Source organism: Papilio polytes, unplaced genomic scaffold, assembly GCF_000836215.1.
Source record: "Papilio polytes unplaced genomic scaffold, Ppol_1.0 DF824382.1, whole genome shotgun sequence".
NCBI lineage: Eukaryota > Metazoa > Arthropoda > Insecta > Lepidoptera > Papilionidae > Papilio > Papilio polytes.
The window spans coordinates 127,055-138,931 of record NW_013524822.1 but is presented as its reverse complement, the minus strand read 5'-3'; the positions used below and the strand labels follow the sequence as shown (position 1 = coordinate 138,931).

Below are 11,877 nucleotides of genomic sequence, written 5' to 3'. Positions count from 1 at the left end.
CCATCCATCCATCCATCTAAACTTTCGCATTTATAATATTAGTTAGACTAGCTTGCCAGGTGGAATTAAAAATAAATACAAAAGTAGCCTATGTGTCATCTATCAATACTAATATAATAAAGCGTAAACACATACTTCTTTGTTGCCTATGATGTCAGCAATTACAGCATATTTTCGAAGTAACTCTTTTTTAATAAAAAGCCCTACACTTAAGTCACGCTTTAGGCTATATATTTATACGCCGTTAAACTTAGGGGTAAATATTTTGGATAAAAACCCTAATGTGGGAAAGAGACAATAAGTTGCTGCCAACATCAAGGAAGTAAGATTGCCAAGTTTTGTCATATCATGTCATTTTGACATTTGCAAATGATAATTTGACAAATGTGAACAATAAAATGATTTTTTAATAATTTCATGCGGATGAAGTCGCATGGGATCAGCTAGTCTATGATAAACATCGAGATCCGTTTAACAATAACTACAAAATCTAGCAAACACCCATGAAATGGTGAAATAAACATTCGTATATTTCAGTATTAAGTAGTAAGAAGCTATTCCCATGTGACATAGAAACTTTATTTTATTGTTTCCATTAGTATTTCTATTCCATATGTCAAAATTCAAAAGCACAAATAATAATGAAAATCTTTGCCATTATATAGACACACTATAGCTAACAATTACCGTTGCCATGGTAACCTCGCTTTCTTGTCAGCTTGCTTCTGTCCCTTATCCGCATGACTTTTTCCCAAATTATTGTTGATATCCTACAAAACTAACATGTGTTTAGTTTTATTATATTAGTATAGATAATTTTTAAAGTTAATGTTTGTTGTTTTATTGTATTTCAGGTGCGGATTATTCGAAACTAAAACCAGCTAAAGATTTCAAGCCAATTGAATATCCTAAACCAGACGGAGTGATTACATTTGATTTACTATCGTCCGTCGCATTAACCGGTGAGTTATCTATACTTATATAAAGGAGAAAGATTTGAATTTTTGTATGTATTGAAATAACTCAAAAACTACTGGGCTGATTAAAAAAAAACACCAATATATAGCAACGTTATCACAAAGTAACGCTATATTTATTACAATTTTTATTTACACGCGGACTAAGTCGTGAGCAACCTATACTAAAATTGCACAAAGTAAAGATTTGTATTTTTATATATAAGTCAAAACCTACAAAACTCATTACAAAATATTTTTCAACATTAGGATAATTATTATTAGGTTTAATTTAATTCCGTGCAGCAAATTCGCGAGTAAAACCTAGTTTTTTAAAATATTTATCGCTAGGTTTTACCCGCGACTCCTTCCAGGTGGAATTAAAGAAAAAAACAAAACCTACGAAACTATTCTCTACATCTATATCCAAATTTCATCGAGATCCGTTTAGCAGTTAGGCTACAAATTCTAACATCCATTCATCTAAACTTTCGCATTTATTATATTAGTAATATAATTAAGATTATTTGATTTCAGGTACTAATCACGAGGCGGACCAACCTCCGCATTTAACTTTAAAAGATGATTCTATCCCTGTTAAGACAAATCTATCAGTTTTTGATGGTCCTGAAGGAAGATTCTGTCCCGCAGGTGATTTTAAAAAACCTAATAAAGCTTACATTGTGTAATTAAATAAAACCGTTTCTCTAATTAATTAACTAACACTAGTCAAGACTTTTTACTAACTAAATATGAGATTTCTCGAAATAATGTTTTATTATTATTGTTAAACTTCAATTTAATTATCTCTGTTTTAAATTTTACAACGACAAAAAATGTTATCGAATTATTTTTATAGTAATTTTTACTTTTACTATTTACTATATACTAATATAAAGAGGAAAGATTTGTATTTTTGTATGTATTGTAATAACTCAAAAACTGGGCCGATTTCAAAAATTCATTCACTATTAAAAAGCTAAGTTATCGTTGAGTAACAAAGGCTATAATTTTTATTTTTAATTTCACGGGACGAAGTCGCGAGCAACAGCTAGTGTATGTAATGTTAATTTACAATTTTAATTACAGGTGTATATGAATTTGTACCAATGGAGACAGGGGATGGACAGAGATTACAAATCAACGCGCAAAACTGTATTCATTGTAAGTTTTTTTATTCATTTTTATTTGATAATTCAAATACTTATAACCTCAAAAGTACATTTAATAGAATTTTCCGAACATTCGTATAATAAATTAGAGTTATTCAAGTTGGCACGTCATGCACAATTGTACACTTGTCCCCGACGTGCCAACTCAAATGTCTTCTATACAAATGTTACAAAGAAAGATTTGTATTTTGGTATGTAACGAAACAACTCGAAAACTATTCGACAGATTTCGATAATTCTTTCACCACACGACAGCTAATTTATCACTGAGTGATATAGGCTATATTTATTACTGGAATTTATTTTTAATTTCGTTTTAAAATTTAAATGTTTTTATTCCCAGGTAAGACGTGTGATATAAAGGACCCCTCACAAAACATTAACTGGGTGGTCCCTGAAGGAGGCGGCGGCCCCGCGTACAATGGAATGTAAATACACTAGAACTTCGGCAACATAAAAACCTCTTTAACTTCAAAAAATAATATGTTCCCTTCCCATCAGAGCCCAAAACCTCTATAACATAGACCCTTGATAACAGTTTTTTACAGTGGTAGTGCCCGTTTTAAAATCTTAGCACTGCAGGGCCGGCACGCCCGGTGTAATACCACGACCACACAGAAGACAGGCGTCAAATGGAAGCAATTCCGTGTTTCGTCTGATGAGTGTGGTGCCTGAGGCATAATTTAAGTTCCTTTCCTTTTACCACCCTATTCTTAAAAGGAGAGGTTGGAAAGAGGAAGTGGATTTGACGGTGGATGAGATGCACAGGAAGGGGAAATGTCCTTTTTTATGTGCGTCTCCTCCGTCGTATAATGGTAGGCAGCGCATCTGCAATTGCAGATGTCTATGGACAGCGGTCGCTTAGCCATTTTGGCGGTTTCAGGTGGCCACTTGCTCGTTTGCCACCTTATGATATAAAAAAAAAACTTAAAACTTCTATATCTTAAAATATTTTGTATTATGTTTTTAGTAAATTATGTATTGAAAAGTACATTTTGTACCTCATATACGCTTGGAAATATTTTTGTATACGGCACAATATTGAAACGACATTTAACCTTTATATGCACACTGTTGTATAAATATCAATATTCAACAAAAAATAGAAATTTGGATCCTAGATTCTTAAAAGAATTCTTAAAAGTTGATTGATATGGCCATGCTATACAAATGCCATTAAAATTTGGACGTCTGTCAGATTGTTCGTTTCAGTATTCGGCCGTAAGTGACTTTCCACTAAACGGTTAGTCGCGCGACTGACATTTTGTATACGTCAGTGGAAATATGCAAATAGTCATTTACTGTAGTCTCGTTCATTTTTTAAGTAAAAACCGGTTTTCATTCTATTTACATTGCTATAAATCATGTTTTATGTGTATTTTTCATAATAAAAAATTCGAATCTTATTGTTTTATTCTGCAGCTAAATTTACTTTAAAGTAATATTTTATGATTTTTTTTTATTTCTTATTATATAATGTAAAATCAAAATGTAAATATTACTGTAAGTTGTGAAACTGATTTTGGATTATTTGTTATATATGGAATATTTACGTTGCTAACAATATACAATATTAAAGTGGATTTTGTATATTTTTATTATATCTGATATGTACTGTTTTTGTCGATACATGTTTTAATAGTTAAAAAATAGACATTAAAAACTGATGATCATTTTCCGTTTCAAATATTTTTGATATCATTTTATAAATATTTAAATATATTTACAATTTTCAATAAATATCTCATTATGGTGCTGACGTGTGTTCATAGGAATGTATGTAGTCCAAATTGATTTATATTTATTATAGAAATAAGGTCCTATTTAGAATAAGTGTTGATTTTATATGATAATAAATCAATTTATAATGAACTGTGTTTTTATTATGGACGAGTGATAATATCTAGTAAGCGACTAAATGTGGACGTTTTTATATCAAGCAAGATTTATTTCCACTTGTAAGGTTGGTCGCGCGGTTATTAGGTTAGTGGAAATAGGCTAAAATCATGTTGCACTATTAAATAAAAAAATAAATTACATTTTTTTTATAATTAAAATACCTTAAAGAATTCCGTATTCTGTTACAAGGAGAACGTTAGTTATGAGTGTGGAAGGGTACATCTGTAGAGGTAGACCTAGAAATGGATGGATTGCGTAAAAGGTGACATGGTCAAAAAGGGAGTGATGACAGATGACGTATAATAGAGTTATGTGGAGGACAAAAACCTGTTGCGTCGACCCTACGAGAGTAGGATAAGGAACAAAATGATGAAAAAACACTGTATTCTTATAATAATAATCTAATTTTCATCAGTGAATTTTTTGTTCAAATTGTTTACATTAATTTTTATTCTGCGAAATAAAGACAATCTGTTTCTTGACACTTCTTTCAAGTTTTGACAGATTGCCTATAATGTCAGGATACATTTTTTCGATATTTTAAAATTTCAAGTTTTTTACAATGATTTTATTAATATTTTTAGTCGTCATGTTATGTGCTGTGGTATGTATTAGTTACTTTACTGTAAAAGACAAACCTATTAACAGTTCATCTTTGTTTACTAAGTACTCTATTATTTATTTGGACTATTGTTCAAATAATAGTGACTTTAGAAATAGTTAAATATGTATTTATCTTAGAACTTAACATTGCATTTTTACTAAGAAATTACAAGAAAAAAACCAGTATTTATTATTAATTGGTTTGGGCTTTCCCTAGGTCAGTAATATAGTCCATTATAAAGTAATTTAGCAGTTAAAAATACTAATTGAATTGATAACCTTTATTAATTCGATTAAAATACTCTCGATGTTGGCTAAAATAATTGTGTATTTCAGACATTTTTTACTAAATTACTCACTACTGGACTAATAAAAACCATTCGTTATTAATTTGGGTCAATAACTTCATAAAATGCGTTTCTGAACTTGAGATTAACTCCGTTGAACTTAGGACAACACTAATGAATCTTAACCTACCAATGTAGGTATGATTACTTAGTGACATAGTGTGATGACCACGCGAACGGAGTCGCGGGCGAAAGCTAGTTATAAAAAAAATGGTAACTTCAGCAACCCTGCCATAAACTGCTAGCCTGCTAGCTTCGAAATACATGTATATACGACTTTTTAATTTTGTGAACCTTATTTCAAAATTGAAAGTCATATCTTAGTAGATATAATATTTAAAAATGAAACCACAAAAAGGAGTTTTAAAAGTCGTAAAATATAAAAAGTTCCCCTTAGTCAGGGGCAGTTTAGTTTTCAGCCTCATAAAATTGTCAGCGGACTTTTTGCGGGAGACTGTAATTTCCTCGAGTCTCGAAACATAAAATATCCTTCCGTTGTTTAAAAGCTGAGAATAAAAAATGAATTTAAAGTCAACGGAAAGGGTAATTTTTTTCAGTCATCCATTTTTAAATTCCACAGATAACTAGCTTTCGCCCGCGTTTTGTTCAGGTGGAATTAAAAAAAAAATGGCCTATATGTTCTTCCAGACTATCATCTTTATCTTTACCTGTGCCTAATTTCATCAAGAGCCATTTAGCAGTATAGGATACAAATTCTAACAATCTAACCATCCATCGTAACTATCGCATTTATAACATTAGTAAGATAAGTACGATGAATGATGTCAGTAAATATATAACAAAAGAAGAATATGGACTTATATAGAGAAAAGATTGAATGTGGATGACTACAAAGGTCGAGAGGAGAAGAAAGTATGTGTGGATTGTGTGAAAGAGGATATGCTTAAGTGTGTGAATTCAGAGATGACGGCTGATAGAGTTACATACTATGGCAAATCTTCGTAAAGATTTTTTTTTTATAACATAAGGTGGCAAACGAGCAAGCGGCCACTTGAATCAGCCAAAATGGCGAAGCGACCGCTGCCCATAGACATCCGCAATTGCAGATGCGTTGCCTACCCTTATATGACGGAGGAGGAGACGCACATAAAGAGGATATTTCCCCTTCCTATGCATCTCCTCCACCGTCAAATCCACTTCCCCTTCCCATCCTCTCCTTATAAGAAAAGGGTGATAAAGAGAAAGGGACTTAAATTCACTCATCAGACGAAACACGGAATTGCTTCCATTTCACGCCTGTCTTCTGTGTGGTCGTGGTATTACACCGGGCGTGCCGGCCCATTTGTGCTAAGATGTTAAAGCGGGCACTACCACTGTTAAAGATTATGAATGGAAAATTATAGCCATAAAAAATACAATATCTGTACATCCGTTTGTTTACCAACTAAAAAACCCAATGTAAAACTTTCACAAGATTAATGTTTTACGTCTTAATATCAAATTTACTTGGGCTTAATTAAATTTAAGAAAATTGCGCGAGAGCCGACTCGGAAACAAGTTGTTTTGAAATATTTTCTTGTAATAAAGACTTACGCTTACCTTGTTTTGGGGTCGGCCATTTAACATTTTTATGATAGAAATTTATTTAACGGAACCTTAAAACTTTGTGAAATAAGAGAACTCGGTTTAATACAAAAAATAGTAAGTAATTTAAATATTACGCTATATTTTTCTTAGTAACTCTGTTTAATAGCCTAATAATTTAAGAAACAAACGAGAAAAAGGAAAAAATTAAAAATTCAAGTAAGCAATAAATGCCTATATCTGCATATACTTTATTGTGAAGCAGTGAATGTCGTAAAAGCGATTTATCTCGTCTCATTAACATATTTCGTTTCAATTTCAATATAAAATATCAAAAACTCATTTGAGTTTTCGCTTCACTTTCACGAGGCGGATAGAATTGAAAAAGTTTTTAATAAACGTAATATAATTCGAATTTCAAGCGGCTCATATCGTTCCACTTTTGTGCTTATTATTTATTTTACTTTGTTATACAATAAACATTAAACGATTCCATTTTAAATTAAAATTACATTACTTGAAATCGATTTTTAGATAGAAAGAAACGTTCTCTAGTTTATTTTCACAGGAATTAATACCTTCTTTAACCATCTCTGTAGTCAATACACGATATTCATATTCTGAACAGAATGCAAATAACGCATCATCTCGAGAGAAATGGGCAACGACCAGAAAGAATTTAGTCTTCGAAGATTCGAGACGTCTTGATCCTGTCAAATTGATTAATCGCAAATCCCGGCGCACGGTATGATCCAACATTCGTTTTCTTAAAGACTGCCATATACTCACAGACACTAGACACTAGACGTGTGTACTCATGTAACTCTGAACCGACTATACAACGATTACTTGTAAATATTAGAAGCAAAATTGTTACAATTAGGTTTTTTAGAGCTCTTATCTTCTACTTTCTTTAGTTTCTTTTTCCAGGTTCAGGGGGAAGATTACTATTACGCTCCAGGTAATGTCACCCGGATTACAATTTCCGGGATACAAGCATACCGGTCTGCGTTGACGCTGGACTGGCTTGCGGCAGAGGACTCGCGTCAACGTGAGCTAGTGGCAGCTTACGAGACGGAGCCCTCCGCGCCAGCTAGGATCATCACAACCGAATGTATTAACTACCCGAGACCCTCGTCCGGTAAGGTGGGGAAGTTGATGCTGGAATTGCTCAAGTAAGTTAATGTCGCACTCAATTGTTTATTGGTTATTTTTTAAACTAAACTTAATGGTATCTCTTAGTGGCCAATTAAAAGTGTGGCAATTAGTTTCTTGTTGCTAGTAGTAGTAGTATTTTAAGTGACAATCGAGCAATTAGACATTTTATGTCATTTCTTTTTAAGTAATGTTTGTTACAATCAAATGATTCAAAGTTACCAACATTTAAAACAAACAGAACGAGAGTACATTAGGAAAAAAGTAAAGATAGGTAGAAGCGCTCTTTCCGTTTTCGTAACCACAGTATCGAAAATGAATTCCTGTGTTTTTTTGAATTAAAGATTATTTTAAGGAACCTAGAAGGAGACGAAGGTGTTTTAGTACCGGAACTGATCCATGTGCTTGTACGAACAAAGCTACTAGTGGAGACGTCGATGTTGGACTCGGAGCCTGACCTTGAATCCTTAGTAAAGACGCCGATGATGATGATGGGAGAGCCACACATCACCTTCCCGAGGATATTGGCGATTGTATGGATGTTAGTTACTGATACCAGTACGACAAGGAATAATGGATGGTGTCCTCTTTTGAAAGTAAGCAGTTTTTTTTTTAATTAATGCTGGTTGAAGGAAGATAACCATGTTATGCATTATTAAGAGTCATAAGATTGCATTGCTAACTATTGTGTAGAAAGAACGGAGTTAATTATAGGAAGAGGAAAGTAGGAAAAAAAGCAGTCATCTCCCCTACCTTATCCTATTCCCGTGTCGGCGGAAAAGAGAAAAAAGCAAGCAGTAAATATTATAAACTAAGCAGTAGTGTCTTAATTATTAAAACTTAATGTAGCTCTACTTGCAAAAAACCGTGGAATATTGTTATTAGAGAAGAAGAAGTCCATCATGAGATGCTTTCTTTGGATATTTCTACCACATTAATAGTAAATTTGTTTCAGGTCAACAAATACTTGATATCAACAAAACCGACGGATATCGCGAAGCATTTGCGCGTACTCGAGCCCGTGATAGCGCGGGCGAGGTTTATCATGGAAGAGTTCATTCAAAACGTGACGCCGCTCAACATGTTCCAGAAGCAAACAGAAGAAATTACCCCCCTGAATGATATTGATACTACGGTAACCATTTTTTAAATTATAGTAGTAGATAACGGAAGTTTTAAGGAGTGCGCATGTAACAAGGAGTATTAGTTATGAGTGTGGAGGTAAAGCGGTAGAGGTAGAACTAGAGATGGATGGATTACGTGAAAGGATACAATCAAGATGAACATCAAAAAGGGAGTGATGACTGAGATGACGTATGATAGAGTTATTTGGAGGGCAAAAACCTGTTGCCGGCGCAAGGGTCGGCACCCTATGGAAGTGAGATAAGGAGAAAAATGATGATGAGATGAGTTAATAACTGAAGCAGACATAATGAAGGTGTTAGAAGAGCAAGCAATTGTTACAGTTTTCCTATACTATTTTGATTTAAGTCTTCATTTTAAGTATATACAGTTCCGAGAGTTTACTAATGAAAGTATTGCTATAGATTTTTTAACGCTCCCATCCAACCACTTAACTTATCGCATGGGGGTTCACAAAGGATTTTTTTATTTTATACATAACTGCTGTATTTAGATTTGATATTAGTTAGAAGAATTCGTTAAAGGTAAGAGAGCCTTTGTACGAAAAAACAACCAAAAGAAATATGTAGTTGCTTAAATACCTCGTGTTTTTGATAAATAAAACGAAACACAGTAGAATCTCCTTACTCGCGATTCTAGTACGCGCGGGCAACAAAATATTTACTATATCAAATGAATTAAAAAAGAATTACTGCCAATTAATATTGTAGTTGCGTAAAAACCGCCTATTCCTAGTTGCTGTAAATTTCGGAACATAATACGTGGATTCCTCGAATAAGGAGATCCTACTGTACATCATCCTACAGTCATTTCTCTTATAAAAAGGTCAACCAATAAATGTATTCCTTACAGCCTAAAGAATCTCCGGCTAATGAGAAGGGTGATATTTTAGCAAAACTGCCTCGATCCAGTGGCGAAGAAATGGTAAGGATTCATTCAAATCTGATATTACTATTTTATTTACCCTGTGCGATAAGTTAGGTTAGGTTCGGATATAACGAAAAACTTTGTTTTGTTTTTTTATTGTTTTTAAATATGGCCCTTGTATTCGAACCTGATACCTTTTTTAAACTTATTGTCAACGGGGAAAGTAAAATATAATTTAGTGATTAGTTTGCTTTTTGATTTTCATTTTTTTATGTCTAAGAGTGTAACCACACCTTTGACTAAACTATCGCACAACTGTTTAGTCGTGCGTTGATTTCTTTAAGCTTATATGGAGGTGCGCACACTACTCGATTTTTAGTTGTGCATAAATATTTGAATTGGCTGCGAAACAAAAGACAATCGCACAACATTTGTGCGATTGTTTAATCAAGGGTGTGCCCCGAAACATATAAATTATGTTTTTTTCTAAATTTGACTTCTTTAACACCATCAGGAGCAGCCAGAAGACCAAGAACAGCCCGAGCCCAGTCTAGAACCAGAATACCCAAGTTCCCCTGTGTTAGACCAAGCCCAGCAGATTTCATTTGGCCAAGAAGAAGTCGAAGTGGATAAGAGCAATGCAGTTGCTATTAAAGGGTGGATTTCATTATTAGCTATGGTTCATACTGTTATGGTCTTGTGTTGTTAATAAAATTTTTCGTAATTTCATTGTTACTATTTACTTGTTTTTTTATTGTAAACTTCGACCAGACTGTTAGTATTTTTATTACTCTCGTTTTAATAATTTTATCACTGATTTTTACTGAAAAATATCAAAAATTAAACTACAGATTTTTAGAACAGATAAAAAATTGACAGATCGAAAGATTATATTTTTTAATCTTTTTACACACGACCGCTGTCAGATTGACAATCATGTTGACTTCAGTCAAATATATTTAACATGTCGTTTTTGTAATTTTATAAGTATTTTAATTATATTTTGGTGTTAGGTGAAATGTTAAAATTGTAATGTTAATATCATGAGTAAAATAAAATTACCGCGATGGGGGTACGATCGTGTGTTTTATTGTTTTATTTAGTTCTCTTGGTAAGTAAACAATTTTGTAAGTACTTTAAAATAACTTAAGCTCATATTATACTAAGAAAATCAAGCGACTAATACGTGATAGTTACTAAATAATATCTTAACCTAACAGAGTATACAACTGTTTTGAGACAGGTTATGAAATCGTTTTCAACATCAAAACATCCTTTAGATCAGTCTCAATGAGGGTAGAATACAAAGTAAGACAGCCGTCATAATGTCATCAATATTAAATTATAACGAATGTAGAAATTCTAAAAAAACTACAATTTAATTTCGATCAAAATTCCTTTCTGGATTACTACCATAATTTTTGTGGCGTCGCTGCATCTCAGCGAGGCCATTCGTCCAAATAATACTTTTCCCTCGTATGAGACATCTTCAGATGCACAGATGTTACCTTCTCGTTTATAGACGTCAAATGTGTTTGGAGTGTGGCTAGCGCAAACAGAACCAGCAACCACCGACAGGCGTCAGAGCAGGCTGGTGAAGCGGCAGGATGATATGGCCGATACATGCAGTAAAGTCAAGTCCACACCTAGGGATATAGTGAGACGTGTTTATGCGATAATGCCGTAGTAAGTATTGAATAAACGTTTACTGATAGACCTCTAAAGCCTTATACACTCATGCTAAGGTTCTTTTAGCATGTTTTTAGTACCTAAGTATTCTACATTTCGTTTCGCATATTTTTTATTCTCTTCTATAACTGTTTTTTTTTTTTGCGTAATTTTAGTATACTATCTTTCGCTCGGACTCCGTCCGTTTACAAGAAAAGTTTGTACCTTATGTGTTCTTCCGAACTATAATCTACGTCTGTGCCAAATTTTATCGAGATCCGTTCAGCCGTTTAGGCTACAAACACTAACAAACATCCAGCCTTCTAAATTCTCGCATTTATAATATGAGTAAGATTAGTAACCTTAACTAATAACCCTGCCCTATGCAATACAAATTTACTCATCGTTGTATTAACGATTTCGAGATATCTCTTAGGGTGAGTTGCACCATATCGCCGGTTACCGTTAAAGTTAAAATTATTTGTAACAGTAATATTTGGAATAGCCTTAAAATTTACTAAG

The 11,877-nt window shown here is 33.2% G+C and overlaps 3 protein-coding genes across 4 annotated transcripts in view; all 3 read left to right on the top strand.

The window, feature by feature from the left end:
* LOC106111059 (electron transfer flavoprotein-ubiquinone oxidoreductase, mitochondrial) overlaps positions 1–2,655 on the top strand; it is an 11,110-nt gene extending 8,455 nt beyond the window's left edge. The window contains exons 13-16 of the mRNA XM_013293028.1: positions 855–962; positions 1,494–1,607; positions 2,046–2,120; positions 2,472–2,655. Coding sequence (XP_013148482.1) covers positions 855–962; positions 1,494–1,607; positions 2,046–2,120; positions 2,472–2,560 — 386 coding nt within the window. The 3' untranslated portion in view covers positions 2,561–2,655. The remainder of the gene's footprint in view (positions 1–854; positions 963–1,493; positions 1,608–2,045; positions 2,121–2,471) is intronic.
* A 1,882-nt stretch (positions 2,656–4,537) lies between these two features.
* Positions 4,538–10,429, top strand: LOC106111277. 2 transcript variants are annotated; one of them, XM_013293306.1, is made up of 7 exons: positions 4,538–4,631; positions 7,151–7,267; positions 7,453–7,697; positions 8,033–8,273; positions 8,633–8,812; positions 9,673–9,744; positions 10,202–10,429. In XM_013293306.1, the coding sequence occupies exons 1-7, from the start codon at positions 4,590–4,592 to the stop codon at positions 10,394–10,396; spliced, it is 1,092 nt and encodes a 363-aa protein (XP_013148760.1). In that variant the 5' UTR covers positions 4,538–4,589; the 3' UTR covers positions 10,397–10,429. The 2 variants fall into 2 exon arrangements, with proteins under 2 accessions (XP_013148760.1, XP_013148767.1); XM_013293313.1 differs by lacking the exon at positions 9,673–9,744.
* Positions 10,430–10,652: 223 nt separating this feature from the next.
* Positions 10,653–11,877, top strand: part of LOC106111347 — a 3,300-nt gene continuing 2,075 nt past the window's right edge. The window contains exons 1-2 of the mRNA XM_013293389.1: positions 10,653–10,798; positions 11,210–11,373. Of these exons, the coding sequence (XP_013148843.1) occupies positions 10,754–10,798; positions 11,210–11,373 (209 nt within the window). The 5' untranslated portion in view covers positions 10,653–10,753. The remainder of the gene's footprint in view (positions 10,799–11,209; positions 11,374–11,877) is intronic.